At 42.0% G+C, this 19091-nt stretch overlaps 1 protein-coding gene across 2 annotated transcripts in view; it reads right to left on the bottom strand.

Annotated features, from left to right (window-relative positions):
* Positions 1-2433: 2433 nt before the first annotated feature.
* TRIM71 (tripartite motif containing 71) overlaps positions 2434-19091 on the bottom strand; it is a 123437-nt gene continuing 106779 nt past the window's right edge. For both annotated transcript variants that reach the window (XM_068234469.1, XM_068234468.1), the window contains 2 exons: positions 9628-9762; positions 2434-4388 (listed from right to left, as the gene is read on the bottom strand). In XM_068234469.1, the coding sequence (XP_068090570.1) occupies positions 2937-4388; positions 9628-9762 (1587 nt within the window). In that variant the 3' untranslated portion in view covers positions 2434-2936. The remainder of the gene's footprint in view (positions 4389-9627; positions 9763-19091) is intronic.

Below are 19091 nucleotides of genomic sequence, written 5' to 3' on the forward strand. Positions count from 1 at the left end.
AATTGAACATGGGTTACAAGTTGCGGGACAACTTTGGTGTCTAATGCACCCCTCCACCTTAGCCTATATAGTTCCCTGGGTGAGGTAATTAGTGTCTCAGTAGAGCCCATTAACTACCTAAGTGGTTTTCTGAAAAACAAGCACTGTAGAAGTTACTTGAGGACGGAGTTGAAAAACATTTATCTAGGGCTTCAACCCCAATATAGCTACCCTGGTGATCTAGAGTGGGCAAAACAGAAGGAAAAGTGGGGAACCGCTTGTGAGCCCAATTTGGCATGTATTTTCTATGGCCTTGTTTATCCTTCTTCAGTGGTTGTGAGGTAGCTCAACTGCGCATTTAACTGCTCTCATAACTTCACAGTTCACGGCAGAAAGTTGCCACAACCTAAAACACTGCAAATGGCTCCTTCAAACCACCCTCAATTGTATACATGTTCATAAAGCTGCAGCTTCTCCAACTCCCTACATTACTTGATGGCGTGTGGTCCTGTTACTGGCATGTCACATAGTGCCCTATTAATCCTACAGAGCCAGGATGATGACAAAGGCCCTTGGCCACTTCTGACAGCAAAATGGGGGAAAAAAATAGGGGCACAAATGACAACTGCACCAGAAATCTAAATCTCTCGTAACGTTAAAAGACATTCAGGATATTTTAATTTCAACATTGGGCAGTGATAGAAAGGAGTGAGGATGGGGGGTTACCATCCTGCTGAGAGAACCATCCTTTTCCAGTCAGCAGTCAGTGTAGTGGTTGCAAACTTACACTAGGTCTTTAAGGACTCGCTTATCAAAGCTACGCTGGTTAGAAAAGGAAGAGAGATAACCAACTTATGTCCCTTTGGCCCAGAGCTAGATAGGACTGCAACAGGCAACACAGCTCATCAGTAAGGCAGCTTTTACAATACAACTTAAAGTTGGTTTTCAATACTTGGATTTGACTAATTTTCTTTGCCTGTGTTAAAATTTTGACAACTATCTGGAAGGGAAAAAAATGTTGCTATACATACAGTATGAGTATTCTAGATTATAACCGGTGTGACTTTATGTAAAAAATATCTATATATATAAAAAAGCAATTCATGTTAGATCTAAAAAATCCATTGGTGTTTCCTTACTACCACAGACAAACCCAATGAGAAGAGTTCATTGACGAATGCTGAAAACCCTGTATAGATTCTAGTCTCAGTGGGTTTGTTCCAGCATTACGGAAGCACAGGCAGCAGAAAGAGAGAACACTAGGACATGTTAAAATACATTTTTAGAAAACCTCAGCCCACCCTCCCACCGATTCTTAACCACTATTCCAATTTAAAATTAATATTCAAATAGTACCCTTGCATTTAAATTGCAGTCACATGACTGCTTGGAGTATTGGCCTAATAACATAATACTCCATTCATTCCTGTGGGACCAGAATGGGAGGAGTTTCAATCACCTATTCTGACAATTAAGCCTGGTACACACCATGCAATTTTTTACTCCAGATCCTTCTCTAGCGAGTGATCAAATCAATATTCAGATCTCCCATCAATTGGATAAAGAGGCAAGCTAGCGTACACGTTATTTTTTTTCAAACTTTAATAATATTTCTGATTGGAGATCGAGAATGAATCAAAAGGACATATGCACGCTAGCCAGTATTTCCATCAATATTTTCGAGCATGTCTGATCTGCTTCCTATTGAGAAAGATTTATTTTGGAGCTCATCAGTAGGCTCTATATTTTTCCCCCATCCAATCATTTTTCTGATTGGAAGCAAGATTTAAAGTACAAATTGCATGGTGTATACCAAGCTAAGAGGAAGGAGTCTCAGAAGCCAAAGTGGTTACATACAAATCTTGTACAAAAAGGTACTCTGCTATTTCTTTCTATCCAGTTGAAATAGCAGTCAGCAATAGAACGAGAACACATTTTGGGAATCGGTTTACAGAACAAGAGTATGGTAGGAGTCTAAATGTAGTCATAAAGATTAAAGATTTGCAGGTCTCCGACTCATATGCTAGGTACAGTGTTCATTTCTGCCTATGTTCCTCAATATATACTTACTAATCTGATTTAAAAATATAATACAACCACCAGGTTTGCCTGAATGTTGCTTAAAACCTCTTACGGACTTAAGAGAAAATATCTTGTCTTTTACCAGTTGTGCTTTGTACAGCATGATATTCACTCCATACACAAGATTCAACTGGGACACAGCAACACTCCTGCAAGAAATCATTCACACACATTCATATGTCAGGTGCCAAATGGAATTCATAAAATTAATGCATGGGTTGAGGAAGAAGCAGTGATTTAGACATTCAATACATCGACTACACTAGGCAACACTGCACTTAAATAAAATAAACATTAAAAAGGTTAGAAAATGGTCTTCAGTAACTGAGGTATGTGAAGTTTGATCAGACTAAAATAAAACACTTTGCATACGGAGGTATTTTCTGTTTTGAAACGCACTGAGGTAATATACAAAGTGTCCTCTGTTGCAGCAGCACAGGTAAAGGAGGAATTCAAAAATTTGGTTATAGAGGACACAAATGTTTCTCTTTAACGAAAACAAAAAGGTCAGTGTCAATATTTCCTGGTATTTTTTTTTAAAGTTTATAGCCCTTTTTGGCTTCATTCACAAGAGACATTCTCTGAGGAGGTAAAGTCTTGTCTGTCTTTTTCTTCAGTTTGTCCTATCTGAGGTAAAATGATATCAATATTTTGTGCAGGATCAGAAAAATAAAACACAATAACACCCCTTCTAAGAGATTTTGAGGTAGATTTTCCTTCCCAAGTTTAGTTTCCATGGTTCACAGGCTCTATGTTTGAGGTTTTACAGTTTATCTGTCTGAAAGAAAAAAAAAAAATGAGGTAGGTGCTCAATAATGTTATATTATATACTTCTTGACAGACTTTCCCTGAGACAGTTTTGTGTTGAAAACTGTTTAGAAGGCAAGAATCCGATTATTACCAAAGTCGACCACAACAATAGTGCCATCAGGTGTTACAGCTATACCAGATGGACGATCCATCTGGCCAAAGCCACTTCCTTGAGTGCCGAATTTACACAGGAAGCTTCCATTTGGCTCAAAAATTTGTACTCTGTGGTTTCTAGAATCTGCCACAATGATGCGCCCTTCCTGATCTACTGCAACACCCTGAGGTCGCAAGAACTGCCCATTGCCTGTGCCCTCAGAGCCCAAGAAATGTGCAGACTGGCAGTCTGGCTTGATTATGAGCAGACGATGATTGTTAAAGTCAGTGACAACGAGATATCCATCTTGACTGAATGCTACACCACGTGGGGAGTCAAAGTGCTTCCAGAGAGCACCTTCAAAACCATACTTATTGAGGAATGTCCCATCTGGACCAAATAACTGAACACGGTGATTCCGTGTGTCAGACACCAGAATCTTCCCTTCTGGATTGATGGCAACATCCCAAGGATAGTTAAACTGGCCATTTTTGGTCCCTTTCTCACCAAACTTGAGTAAGAACTGTCCCTCAAATGTAAATACTTGAACACGATGGTTGTCCTTATCTGCTACCACAATTCTGCGGGAACTGTCACAGGCCACACCAGCAGGCCGATCAAACTGACCTGGTCTTGATCCCAAACTGCCAAACTTGTGGTGGAAAGTACCACATGGCTTGAAGATTTGGACACGGTTGTTGCTCCTATCAGCCACAATGATATAACCTTCTTTATCCACACAGACACCCCAGGGTCGGCATAATTTACCATCATGATCACCCTCTCCCCCAAATGAAAGGGAAGGAAGGCCAATCCCCAAGTAACAACGGCCTGACTTGACATTGATTTTGAATGGACTGTGTTCAATGTGCTGATTACACACCATGACAGAGATGAGGTGCTCCCCTTCAAGTTGGGGTCTGTAACTAACCAAATATGTACCATTCATCTGATCAGTGACATCAGCTGCAAACAGATTTCCATCCGGACCCATCACCAGAACAGTTATGAGATCACCACCTGATAAGCGTGCTTCTCCATCATGGTCATAGCCAATAACTGTGAATGATGCAACTTTGCCCTGAAGGGCTCGCTTTAAGCCTTCACCTGTGGCTTTTGTTAATGCTGCAAAGGACCCACTACTGACCAAACCCATGGATTTTATGGCAAGGAGCAAAGCCTGGTCAGGAGGTGTGTACATGATCCTATCATCTTCTTGAAGCTGTAACAGACCTCTATTCTTCTTTAAATCTTGCACTTGAGCTAAGACACGATCCCGAGCTAGAAGAATCTCCATTGTGCAACCTTCCTCCAAGACCTGCTGTACTGCGCTGATTGTGCTGTCCAGTTTGTTTAAAGCCTGGTGGAGTTTATCAACTTGGATGAAGAGAGACTTCGCTTTTACCTGACGAATCTTTTCCACCTGAAGAGAAAAAGAAGAAAAATTGAGATTACAAATAAATAAATAAAACACACTGATCACTATATTAGAAAATGGTAGATCACAATTTTAATTTTTAGGAAATATTTTTTATTACAATTTTACTAAAGTACGTAAAAGAACAAAAACAAAAAAAAACAATGATGCATGATACAAGGCCACTAATGGAACTCTCGCAGATAAAGGGATAGCTTCAAAATTGCTTGAAAAAAAACCTTTAAAAAAATCGATAACCACCAGTGCTTTTGGGCAGGAAACTGCCATAAGGGCTGAGGTACACTAGCAGCGCTTTTGCAGCCCTTGCCAATCACCAGCAATCAGCAAAGTGCTGCAACAGTGGAACCCTATAAAGATCACATGCAAATGATTGATAGTACATAAAGTGTACCTGAGACAAGAAGAGTCTTAGGTTCCATACTTACCTGGAGCTTCCTTAAGCCCCATTGAGGCCCAGCGATCGGTCCCCGCAGTCTCCCCGGGTGGCTTGTGTCACATGCAATAGTGCCCGAAAGCCTCGAGTCACACTTTGTTGCGCATGCGCGGCCCAGCGCGCTCCCCCATCTCGCTGCTGCAATTGGGAGCATTCTGCGCCTGCGCAATAGTACTGAGCAGCCGCAGAGCGCTCCCAGGGATGGGAGCATGACCAGGGAGCACACCTGGCCACGCATGCGAGACCCGGCCAGGCTTTCGGGCACTATTGCTGGTGACAGCAGCCACCCGGAGAGACGGCGAGGGCCGAGCGGCCTCCAGGGGGCTTAACCACTTCAGCCCGAGAGCAATTTTCACATATAGGCGCTGCTCCCATTCATTCGCCAATAACTTTATTACTCCTTATCACAGCTAAATGAGCTATATATTGTTTTTTTCAGAACAAATTCGGCTTTTAGTGTGTGTTAATTTAGTAACACCTTATTTTCTATGCACTTTAAAGGGAAAATGAGAGGAAAAAATTTGAAAACACAAATTTTCTCCATTTGCATCGATCGTAGTTTTACATTAAACAGTGCTTACTATAAGTTAAACCCACTAATTTTATTTGCTTATCCATCCTGGTTATTGCAATATTTAGATTATGTTTCTAGTACAATGTATGGTGACAATATTGTATTTGGAAATAAAGGTGTCTTTTTTTTCTGTTTTCTAGTTGTGCACTATCAATGATTACACGGCTTTATTTTGAAAAATAATAATAATATACCCTCATGGAATACATATTTAAAAAGCTGGGTTCCTAAGGTAACAATATAGGTTGTTTCTTTCATATTCTGTCACTTTGTTTTCATTTTACAAGTCTTATTTTGGTACAGAATATGCGAAATTTAATTTCTTGATTCAGTTTGTGACTAAAAAAAATACAGGAGACATGCGCCTCAACCCTAAAACTCTATTCTACTACTTATCATGGTTAAAATGATATCACATATGTCTCTTGTAGTGTAGCTAAAACCTTCCCAAGTTTGTAAATGACTTTTTATGTTTGATTGAGTTTGTCCCTACCTATTTTCCCTGTGACGTGGTTCACAGCTTTTAGACACACCAAAATGTATTCTAAAACTCACGGTAAAAAAAATTCATGGCTAGAATGATACCACATGTGCCTCATTTAGTAGCAAACTGGTGGTGCACTGTCACACCAACACTGGACAAATATACAGTGGCTTGCCAAAGTATTCGGCCCCCTTGAAGTTTTCCACATTTTGTCACATTACTGCCACAAACATGGATCAATTTAATTGGAATTCCAAATGAAAGACCAATACAAAGTGGTGTACACGTGAGAAGTGGAACAAAAATCATACAGGATTCCAAACATTTTTTACAAATAACTGCAAAGTGGCGTGTGCGTAATTATTCAGCCCCCTTTGGTCTGAGTGCAGTCAGTTGCCCATAGACATTGCCTGATGAGTGCTAATGACTAAATAGAGTGCACCTGTGTGTAATCTAATGTCAGTACAAATACGGCTGCTCTGTGACGCCTCAGAGGTTGTCTAAGGGCCCGTTTCCACTCTCGCGGAAACGGCCGCGAATCCGCAGAGTTTCCCCGCAGGCAAATCGCGCGGGGAAACTCTGCCATAGAGGATAACGGCGCCGCCGGCCGAATCGCTTGCAGTAGCGATTCGGCCGGAAACCCCCACAGAATTCGCGGCGGAGGCTGCGATTCCCATAGCCGTGCATGGCACGGCTGATGGGAATCGCCTGCGATCCCGCCCACCCGCTCAGTGCCGGCGTGCGTCTACGAGACGCACGCCGCACTAGTGGAAACGAGCCCTTAGAGAATATTGGGAGCAACAACACCATGAAGTCCAAAGAACACACCAGACAGGTCAGGTATAAAGTTATTGAGAAATTTAAAGCAGGCTTAGGCTACAAAAAGATTTCCAAAGCCTTGAACATCCCACGGAGCACTGTTCAAGCGATCATTCAGAAATGGGAGTAGTATGGCACAACTGTAAACCTACCAAGACAAGGCCGTCCACCTAAACTCACAGGCCAAACAAGGAGAGCGCTAATCAGAAATGCAGTCAAGAGGCCCATGGTGACTCTGGACGAGCTGCAGAGACCTACAGCTCAGGTAGGGGAATCTGTCTATAGGACAACTGTTAGTCGTGCACTGCACAAAGTTGGCCTTTATGGAAGAGTGGCAAGAAGAAAGCCATTGTTAACAGAAAAGCATAAGAAGTCCCGTTTGCAGTTTGCCACAAGCCATGTGGGGGACAGAGCAAACATGTGGAAGAAGGTGCTCTGGTCAGATGAGACCAAAACTGAACTTTTTGGCCAAAATGCAAAAAAAAAAATGGCGGAAAACTGACACTGCACATCACTCTGAACACACCATCCCCACTGTCAAACATGGTGGCGGCAGCATCATGTTCTGGGAGTGCTTCTCTTCAGCAGGGTCAAGGAAGCTGATCAGAGTTGATGGGAAGATGGATGGAGCCAAATTCAGGGCAATCTTGAAAGAAAACCTCTTGGAGTCTGCAAAAGATTTGAGACTGGGGCGGAGGTTCACCTTCCAGCAGGTCAACAATCCTAAACCTAAAGTCAGGGCAACAATGGAATGGTTTAAAACAAACTATATCCATGTGTTAGAATGGCCCCGTCAAAGTCCAGATCTAAATCCAATCGAGAATCTGTGGCAAGATCTGAAAACTGCTGTTCACAAACGCTGTCCATCTAATCTGACTGAGCTGGAGCCGTTTTGCAAAGAATAATGGGCAAGGATTTCAGTCTCTAGATGTGCAAAGCTGGTAGAGACATACCCTAAAAGACTGGCAGCTGTAATTGCAGCAAAAGGTGGTTCTACAAAGTATCGACTCAGGGGGCTGAATAATTACACACCCCACTTTGCAGTTATTTGTAAAAAAGGTTTGGAATCATGTATGATTTTCGTTCCACTTCTCACGTGTACACCACTTTGTATTGGTCTTTCACGTGGAATTTCAATCAAATTGATGCATGTTTGTGGCAGTAATGTGACAAAATGTGGAAAACTTCAAGGGGGAAGAATACTTTTGCAAGCCACTGTATTCGTCCAGTAAGGCTTAAGTGGTTAAAGAAGCCCCACGCAAGTATGGAACTTGAGACGCTTCTCAAGCTGACATTTACCTGCAATGGCCGCGCGCATCCTCGCTCCCGTCTCCGGGAGCCTACTGCACAGGCGCAGTAAGAAGTTTTCTCATTCTGCGCCTGCGCAGTAAGCTCCTGGAGATGCGCAGTTGCATTCGTCTAGTTAGACGAATAATTGGATGGCCGCTGGGGGCCAGTAGAAGCCCCAGGTAAGTGTCAGTGTTCGTTTTTATAAAGAAGCACAGAACCCCTTTAACCTCCTTGGCGGTTATCCAGAGCTAGGGTCGGGGCAGAAACCGCAGCTAAGAGTGGTAATCCCGACTTCTGCACGGGGTGGCCGCCGGAGGCTGTATGCAGAGCAATGCGCGCAGCGGGAGCGTTTCTACATACCTCCCGGGGATCCCGACGTCGGCTGGCATTCTTCTTCCTCTCCTCCGGGGCTCTGCTTCCTGCTGGTGAGATCGCTGGCTGTTATGACGACAGTCGGCAATTTTACTTTAGAGTTGCAGCGCCACCCGGAGGATGGAGGCATAACTGCAGCACTGGAGCCAGGGAGGTGAGTGATTGCTGGGCTGCTGCAGATCTCCCTGGCAGCATGATTTTTTCCAGGTTTTAGGGTCTGAAAGTGTGCAAAAAATGTCACCGCTTTTAGACCCTAAAATCCGGAAAGAATCAGAACGCCAAGGGGGTTAAGATAAAAGTGATCATTTATCAAAGGAGAGGTGGAATATTTAGATCAAATGTTTTAAAATTTGCTATTCAATTAGAACGATCATTAAGAAGTTTCTGATCCATTGGATAAAATATTGCAATAAAGTCTGTATGTGTGTAGCTGGCAGAAGATCCTTAAAGAGGAACTCCAGTGAAAATAATGTAGTAAAAAAAAGTGCTTCATTTTTTACCATAATTATGGATAAATGATTTAGTCAGTGTTTGCTCATTGTAAAATCTTTCCTCTCCCAGATTCACATTCTGACATTTATTACATGGTGACATTTTTATTGTGGGCAGGTTATGTAGCTGCTGCTAGCTGTTTTGGCTGTTAGAGACAGCTGTAAACAGCTAATTCCTGTCTGTGAACATTGTTACATTGTGGCAGTTTGCCCAGAGTACCGCGGTACTCAGAGCTTCTTGTGGGAGGGGTTTCAACACAAAATCAGTCATACAGCGCCCCCTGATGGTCTGTTTGTGAAAATCATTATATTTCTCATGTAAAAGGGGGTATCAGCTACTGATTGGGATAAAGTTCAATTCTAGGTTGGAGTTTCTCTTTAACTTCTATTTATAACTCAGCTGCAGGTGGGATTAAGAATGAATCTAGTAACTGTGCAGCAGTTAGCCGATATCGCCTAAAGATCCGGGCATGCAGAATCGTTAGCGATCCCTAATAGAACTAATATGTGCAATTCCACTTTAATGCCTTTCCACCAAAAGAAAGATTTTTTTTTTTTTTGAAAGCTGTACTTCTGAAGAACTGAATTCACAACAACCTATTAGTCCAAACCATCCAGGAATAATAAGCCTGTATTGCATGACAACAATATAGTTTTTGTGAATTCAGACTTATTTCAAATTTATTTCGCCATTATAACAATTATAAATCCACAAAAGCTGTAAGTGTGTTCTGGTGAACCTGACACAGGATGTCACTAACCTTCCATAGCAGATCACATTCCCTCTCCTCGAGTGCCTTCTTATGCCTGGAAGTGACTGCTTTGATCTCAGATTGCGCTACTTTGGCTTTCATCTCGACTTGCTCTGCCAGTGCTTGGGCTTGCTCAAGACTCAGCTGCAAAATGAAACAAGAAACCATGTTCACAATTAAGAAGTGCATCCTGTTACATGCTCCACATCTCTTGTAATGTCACACACACTGGCACCAGCGCGCAGGTCACTGCATTCACAGGACCCTTCCCCTGCACCATTACAAAGCCGCTAAGTTTTATGCTACAACTCTGTTCAGTTAGGAGTTTTACAATTTTATTGTTAGATAAATGTGTGATGGGATCATGGGAATGTGGAACGCGGATTGCCTGGTTTCCTTCAATGCTGCCATAAAAAAACATAAGCCATGATATATAAATGTGAGGTAAAACTTCTAAAATAATTAAAAAAAAAAAAAAAAAAGTACCACCTCAGTTGACTGCATAATAGAATTACTAAGTATTTTTCTCTTACTTTATTATTAACTTCGAGGGACCTGGCCAAGCAGATTACTACATAAGCAGTTTAATATATCAGGATTAGTAATAATAATAATAATGCCAACATTTTCATATCGTTTTTCTCCTGTTGGACTCAAAGCGCTTGAGTGTTGCAACCACTTAGGCCTCGTTCAGACTATACGCGCTGCCGTGCGCATTTTGGCAGCGCGTATAGTGTGCGACACGCAAGAACGGTAGAAGGGCATAGACAGCCCTTCTACCGTTCCCATCATATGCGCTGCGTGGCAGCGCGATTGCGCTATCGCGTGCTGCACGCATTTTTGGGAATCGCAGCGCAGATCCCATTCATTGTAATGAATGGGATCTGCAGCGCAGCGCATAGGAGCGCAGATGGCGTGCGATCGGACGCGTTGCGTTCCAATCGCACAGCCATCTGCGCTAAATGATGTGAACGAGGCCTAAGGGGCACTCAGTAAGCAGCAGCAGTGTTAAAGAGACTCCGTAACAAAAATTGCATCCTGTTTTTTATCATCCTACAAGTTCCAAAAGCTATTCTAATGTGTTCTGGCTTACTGCAGCACTTTGCACTATCACAGTCTCTGTAATAAATCAATGTATCTTTCCCTTGTCAGACTTGTCAGCCTGTGTCTGGAAGGCTGCCAAGTACTTCAGTGTTGTGGTTCTGCTATGCACTCCCCCCTCAGGGGGAAAAGAAACACACACATGATCTCTTGAGATTCAAAAGGAATGCTGTATACAGCCTGCTTGTGTATGGATGTATTTTCTATGTGTGGACATACTGTACATCAACCTACTTCCTGTTTTGGTGGCCATTTTGTTTGTTTATAAACAAACTTTTTAAAACTGTTTTTAACCACTTTTAATGCGGCGGGGAGCGGCGAAATTGTGACAGAGGGTAATAGGAGATGTCCCCTAACGCACTGGTATGTTTACTTTTGCGCGATTTTAACAATACAGATTCTCTTTTTATGGCCCGTACCCACAGTGCGATTTTTGCAGCAATTTGATTTTTTTTACGTAGAATGATTGGTTTTCGTAATATCATATAGCATCATTTAACTAAAGTAATTTAAACAAGGTTTAGCGATGTTTAGCAACGGAGCCCATCACGGACCATCATTCCAATCCTCAGACTTATTACCGCAATTGCAGAAGATGGATCGGGGATCAATCTCATTTGTTACATCGCCTTCACCATGGATCCCTGATCTATCTTTAGGTGAGCATTTAGCTCAAGGGAGTCTTGCCCAATGCCTCCTTACTGAATAGGTGTTGGCTTACTAAATAGAAAGAGCAGAGATTCCCTGATCTCTTATGTCAGAGGTCGTTCCCTTAACCAGTACACTATCCAGCCACCATCTCATTTTGCTTTTCTCCTGTCAGACTTGGGAGGCGGCCACTAGAGGCATACTTAGTCATTCATTGTAAATTCATACAGGTGCATGTTCAGGTCCTGGGGAATGACTTTACTACAGACGTGGGATTACTATATCAGAGTTTACTATTATCAGATTCTACTGTATTATTCTTTACTAGTGATAGTAGAAAAGCATAAAACTGTTTCTCCTTCAGAGGTTCAAACTACAGTCTTAAGGTGGCTACACACCATACAATTAAAAGATCAAATTTTTCACCCGATTCGATCATTTCGATCGTTTGTCCCAGAAAATCGATAGCTTTCATAGTTTTCGATCGATAAATCCGATCAAATCTTTTTTTTCTATTTTTTTTTTTTTAGATCTGACATGTTGGAAATTTCAGACCAACTTTATCAAGAATTGTATGGTGTGTGATGGATTGTCATTTACTTGATGTACAGTTCCAATCAATTTTTTCTGAGCTTTCAATTATTTTACTTCACTTACTGGGAAAGAGAGAAAAATATACCATATCCTTAGAGGTGTGCCACAACGCCTTCAATACAATTATACCTGCACAAGGATATAATCAAAAAAAATCTCCAAAAGGTTTGTATGCAATAAAAGTACAAAGGCTTTATTAATCCCAGAAGACAAAAATGTGAAGAAAAAAAAAATTGAAAATTGGATTGAGTGGCTCAGCCTGGCTTTGTGTTGCCCAGATGTTAGAAGTGGTTGTGTATTGACTATACAGATTTGTAGCAATATGTGTGGAGCCCTGATGAAGGGTCTTTCATGAAACGAGTCGACATTGTCACCTCGATGTTAACCACTGCACTAATCTTGAGGTTAATCACTTCTGTATATATGCTATTCTCTGCTATGGAATATGCTATCTGAAGGATATATTATGAATATTTTTCACATTTTTGTCTTCTGAGATTAACCACTTTACCCCCGCGCGTACGTATTTCTCCGCCCCTTTTTCCATCCTTTAAAAACCAGGGACGGAGAAACATGTACTTTCCGCGTTCCCGACGCTGCCCGCGCTCCCGCTCGTAAACACGCCGCCCGCCGCTAGTAAACACGCCGCCGCCCGCTCGCCCAGAGATCAATGAACGGGAAAATCCATTCCCGTTCGTTGATCTAAGCCCCGCAATGATCAGCTGCTCTCCTATGGGCAGCGCGATCATTGTGAGAAAAAAACTCACGTGTCCAGCCTCCTTATTCTTCCTCCAAGCTTCCGGAAGGAAGCTTGGAGGTCGCATTAAAACAAAAAGTTACTGTGGCCATCTTGTGGCCAAATAGTAAACTATACCCTACACATTTTTCACATACAAATAAATGACTTTTACACATAAAATTAACTCATTACCTCCCACACTCCCCATTTTTTTTTTTTTTTTTGTAATTAAAAAAAATTAAAAAATTTACAATTAAAAAAAATACATAAATAGTTACCTTAGGGACTGAACTTTTTAAATATTTATGTCAAGAGGGTATAACACTGTTACTTTATAAACTATGGGCTTGTAATTAGGGATGGACGCAAAACTGAAAAAAATGCACCTTTATTTCCAAATAAAATATTGGCGCCAAACATTGTGATAGGGACATAATTTAAATGGTTTTATAACCGGGACAAAAGGGCAAATACGTTTCATGGGTTTTAATTACAGTAGCATGCATTATTTAAAAACTATAATGGCCGAAAACTGAAAAATAATTATTTTTTTCCCCACATTTTTCCTATTTTCCCATTAAAACACATTTAGAAAAAAATAATTCTTGGCATAATGTCCCACCTAAAGAAAGCCTAATTGGTGGCGAAAAAAACAAGATATAGTTCATTTCATTGCGATAAGTAATAATAAAGTTATAGACGAATAAATGGAAGGAGCGCTGAAAGGTGAAAATTGCTCTGGTGCTCAGGGGGTAAAACCCCTCAGTGGTGAAGTGGTTAATAAAGACTTCTTGTACTTTTTTGCATACAAACCTTCTGGAGTTTCTTCCGTTTTTTGATTATATACTTGTGCTGGTATAATTGCCTTTAATTATTTTATTCAGGATTGGGGAAAAACTGAACATAGGTGTGTGGTACTTTGGTCAGATTTTTGAATGGTTAGTCAGAAAAATTGCCATTCTTGAATTGAACAGATATTTTAAAAAAATTGAATGGTGTGTGGCCACCTTTACACTCACATAAGGGATGATCTGACAGGCATAATAAAATCTGAATTCTACAATTGCACTTCACAGCACACTTGAGAAAAGATGGAAAAACAAAGTTGTAGGGCTGATTCCTGAGTGTAATGTATAATCAGACTGCATAGAACTTAGAACAGAGGAACTGAAGATGAATCAGCACGGGCAGCACAATGGCATAGTGGTTAGCGCTCTCGCCTTGCAGCGCTGGGTCCCCGGTTCGAATCCCAGCCAGGTCAACATCTGCAAGCAGTTTGTATGTTCTCCCTGTGTCTGTGTGGTTTTCCTCCGGGCCCTCTCACATCCAAGAAACATACAGATAAGTTAATTGGCTCCCCCCTAAAATTGCCACTAGACTACAATACATACACTACACGATACATACATAGACATAGGACTCTGATAGGGATTAGATTGTGAGCTCCTTTGAGGAACAGTTTGTGACTAGACTATATACTATGTACAGCACTGCGGAAGATGTCGGCGCTATATAAATACTAAATAATAATAATAATGAATCTGCAAATGGCACCACGGAAGGCGATTGTGCTATAGAAATCAATAATTCCCACAGTGATGACAGTCACTGATGACCTGCAGCAAGGATGCAGCAAGCAAACACAGGCAAAACAGACAGAAGAGCTGAACAAGATACTTACAGTGGCTCAGTGATGTCAGAGGATCAGCATAACATGAAAGGAATTTTGTTTCATATAGTCAGCTGCGGCAGTCTCTATATTACTCGCAGTACTAGTGTCATTTTAAAGAGAACCCGAGGTGTGTTTAAAGAATGTTATCTGCATACAGAGGCTGGATCTGCCTATACAGCCCAGCCTCTGTTGCTATCCCAAACCCCACTAAGGTCCCGCTGCACTCTGCAATCCCTCATAAATCACAGCCATGCTGTAAAGCTGTGTTTACATCTGTAATGTCAGTCTCAGCTGCTCCCCCGCCTCCTGCATAGCTCTGGTCCCTGCCCCCATCCCTTCCCTCCAATCAGCAGGGAGGGAAGGGATGCAGGCGGGGACTGGAGTTCTGCAGGAGGCGGGGAGAGCAGCAGACTGACACTATTGAGATAAACACAGCCAGCTCTGACAAGCTGTTTGTCAGCAGCGTGGCTGTGATTTATGAGGGATTGCAGAGTGCAGGGGGACCTTAGGGGGGTTTGGGATAGCAACAGAGGCTGGGCTGTATAGGCAGATCCAGCCTCTGTATGCAGATAAAATTCTTCAAACCCACCTCGGGTTCTCTTTAAGCTTAAGTTTCCACATCAGAAAAAAAAAATGACTAGAAAGGAGAAAATGTGATAACTGGCTGATGCTGCTCCTTTTTCCTCTGCAGGCACCTCGTCTGCGTACATGCAAAAAAAAAAAAAAGTGAACCTGAGGTGTGTGGGATATGGAGGCTGACATAATTACCAGTATTTTAAACTATGCAAGTAGCCTGGCTCTCCCCCTGATCTCGTGCCGCTAATACTTTTAGCCATAGACCCTAAAAAACCATGCAGGTAACTCATATTTGTTTAGGTTTAAAAAAAACAAAAAACAAAAAAAAAGTTAGAAAGATGATCAATATCCTCCCCGACATCATGAGTATGATTTCCTGTGGATTTGGTTATTTTATTTTAAGCTGAGAGATGCACTTTAATTTTCAATGCTGGCTGGTGGAGAGGAATGTCAGATTTAAAGTTTCTTTCAATTTAGTATGGGGATCACTAAACATACATCACACTTGAAGCCGGCTGCAAAGAACATCAGAACTGGTGGAGTTTATAAACGTACTACACATTTCTAGAAAACCTAATTACTAAAATTTCCTAGCCATTTCTTGAGGAAGATAAGCAACAGACTGGACATTTTGTGTGTAGCTCTGATATCATCCCACGGGCTACGTGGTCCAATGCCTAATGCTAGGTACACACAATGCGTTTTTTTCTGTCGATTTTCTGGCCGATCGATTTTCCGCTCAATTCTCATTTTCTCTTATCAATTTACATTCACTTCCATGAGAAATAGACCAGAAAAAAGACTGGAAATAATATCAGACATGACGGAAATTATCCAACAAACCATCTAACAAACACAAAATGGTGTACATAGCATTGCATACATGGCCGAAGGAAGACTTGGGCGCAGGATACAGACGGTATATATGGCTTATCCAGCTGCTGCACAAGTCCCGGTGACTTTCATTACTATTCCCTCTCTAGGTGGGTATAGTGGGGAATAATGTAATTCGGCTTCCAGTTATCGCTGGAAGACAAATTACAGTGTTTTAAAAGCAACTTCAGCTCAGTCTTCTGACAGCGCCGAAGTTACTGACTGTGTGCCGCTATAGCCGTAATTTCTATTACAGCCTATGGTGGTGCCGGCTGCTCCCAAATCTCCTGTGCGGTTATTACAGCGCTTGCCTAGCATTAGCGTCCTACCTCTGTAGACAGGGCAATTGCAGCAGAAGCAATTTGCTGGATCAGGTGATGCTAGAGGAGATAGGAGGACCCTGTTGGTACCGCCAGGGAAGGGCTGTCTGAAGCCTGGTGAGTAAGCAGAGCATGGAGCAGGGGGAATGAAAGTAATATCTACAGAACAGCAGTCATTTGTGACATATTTTGAAAACCTGTAGACAATGTTTTAAAATATGGCTCAAAAATACTTGTTATTTTTATTATACAGGATTTTCTCCATTAATCTCTTGATTAACTCAATCATTAGGTGGTACCGACCTAATAAATCGATCCTATGAATTATTTACTATATTATATTTGCTAGAAAACTAACAAATATGCAAGAGGAAAAAAAATCAAACAGTAATGCTTTATTTATCACTAGCATGAAAAATGCAAAGCCTACATACTAAAAAATATGTTTTTTCCATAAGTCATTAAACCGTTGTGTATTCTTCAGCCTTCATGCTGTACAAGCTGGTTGATGTAAAACACAACTGCCTCATATGAATAGAAATGCATGCAGGTTCTATAGAAAAAGGGCCATTCACACAGGCTCTACACCCTCACACACAATACTGGGAAGGTTATCACACAAGGTTAGATGGTTGATGCTATAACCCTAAATGTGCAGGGCAGAAATGGCACAGCTTATTATTCGCTGAGGGGGTGTTTCTTTAACTGGAAGAAACACAAGGGGACTTTAAACAAATGCATTCATAACAAGCCATATAACCCACAGCTAGGCAGCAGTCCTTCTGTTGTGCAGGAAGCAGACCTGTCTGTGAATAAGCCGTAGTTAAATATTAACAGTGACCATTTTGGATTGTCTTTTGACACTACAGTACCTCCAGATGGCTGATATTTCATGTCACTGGATCTTTATAGTGCTATCGTATCACATCAGGTATTTCTGCTATCACTTTTAACCACTTTAGAGGTTAACCACTTGAGGGTCTTTTAACCCCTTTAGGACTGGAGCAATTTTTACCTCTCAGGGCTCGTTTCCACTAGTGCGGCGTGCGTCTCGCAGACGCACGCCGACACTGAGCGGGTGGGCGGGATCGCAGGCGAATCCCATAAGCCGTGATATGCACGGCTATGGGATTCGCAGCCTCCACCGCGAATTCTGCGGGGGGTTCCGGCTGAATCGCTCCCGCAAGCGATTCGGCCGCGGCGCCGTTATCCCCTATGGCAGAGCTTCCCCGTGCGATTCATGTGCGGGGAAACTCTGCGGAATCGCGGTGGAAACCGCGATAGTGGAAACGGGCTCTCAGCGCTCCTCCCATTCTTTTGCAAATAACTTAATGACTACTAATCATAACGAAAATTATCTAGGTCTTGTTTTTTTCGCCACCAATTAGGCTTTCTTTAGGACGTACATTATGCTAAGAATGATTTTACTCTAAACATTTTAATTGGAATAAGGAAAAAAATGGAAAAATGTATTTCTCAGTTTTCGGCCATTATAGTGTTAAAATAAAACAATCTACTGTGGATAAAACCCATACATTTTATTTTCCCATTTGTACCGGTTATTGCAACATTTAAAATATTTCAGTAGTACAATGTATGGCGCCAATATTTTATTTGGAAATAAAGGTGCATGCTTTTCATTTTTGCGTCCATCACTAATTACAAGCCCGTAAATTAAAAACAGTAATAAACCCTCTTGACATACCTATTAAAAAAGTTCAGAAAAGTTTGGGTACTTTGGCAGAGTGTGGGAGGGAAATAGTTAATTTTAAATGTCAGTGTTGGTAATTTTATTAAAAAAAATGCATAAGGATGTAATTTTACTATTTGGCCACAAGATGTCCTCAAACATTATTTCCGATTTGCGTATGCAAGTACGTGAATAGGAAGTAATGTGTGTCACTGTGACTGCAGGAAGATGCAATTAAGCAGGCATCGAATAGGTGCCAGCATTCATTGAATCGGGGACTTAGATTAATAAATGGGAACCATGGGATCTGTATGACATTTATGTTTCATTGCTGTAAAAATATGACTATGCCAAATAAGAACTTTCTCTAGCTTAAAGCGAAGGGGGGGGCTCACACACCTCGGTACACATTACTACAGGGGGACACCTCTAGATTCTCCAGAGAATTCCCCGATCTACATCAACCACTCCGCTGCTTGCTGGGACCCCTCTTCACAGCCGCACTAGCCACCAGTAGGGTCTGCAGTAGCATGGAGGAGAAGGCTGTGCGTGAGTTTCTCTGTGCTACTGGGCAGGCTGTACTTAGCACCTGTGCAGTACAGCCACGAGCAATACTCAACACTAATGGTGAATATTGTCCAAAGGTCCCAAGCGCAGGAATGGAGGAGTGTAAGGAGTATAAGAAGATTGGGTAATTTTCTGGACTATCTAGAGGTAGCCATGCATCTAGAGAGGATGGTCAGATTCGCCCAACAGACAAATCTCTCTCTGATTGAATAGGATTAGAGAGAGAGATCTGTCTGCTGCCCATACACCACAGGCCCATCAATTTCAGCATTAAATCTCTTGGGAATCGGCCAAGCCGCGCCGTCTCCTGCTGTTCCCCTAATGTATATATGTTTGTGCATTTATACATTACCTGTCCTGTGTCACAGTGCCGTCTGTCTTCCGGATCCGGCACTCTCCAATTAGCTCTATACACACTGCTGGAGTGGGTGTGATGTCAAACCCGCACAGACGTGCTATGCGCCAGCGGCGTATATGGGGCTAACGGAACAGTGGCGGATTCAGAAGACAGACGGGCACTGGGACACAGGACAGGTAATGTATAAATGCATACACATTTATACATTAGGAAAACTGCACCAGGGGTTTTGTTGCTCAACCCGATATCGCTCGCCACTGCGGCCGCACACCCGACTCAACATGATGGCCTGAGGTCTTGCAGCATATGTCGGACCTATATATGTCACCAATTTC

The sequence above is a fragment of the Hyperolius riggenbachi genome, chromosome 5, assembly GCF_040937935.1.
Source record: "Hyperolius riggenbachi isolate aHypRig1 chromosome 5, aHypRig1.pri, whole genome shotgun sequence".
In the NCBI taxonomy this organism is placed as follows: Eukaryota; Metazoa; Chordata; class Amphibia; order Anura; family Hyperoliidae; genus Hyperolius; species Hyperolius riggenbachi.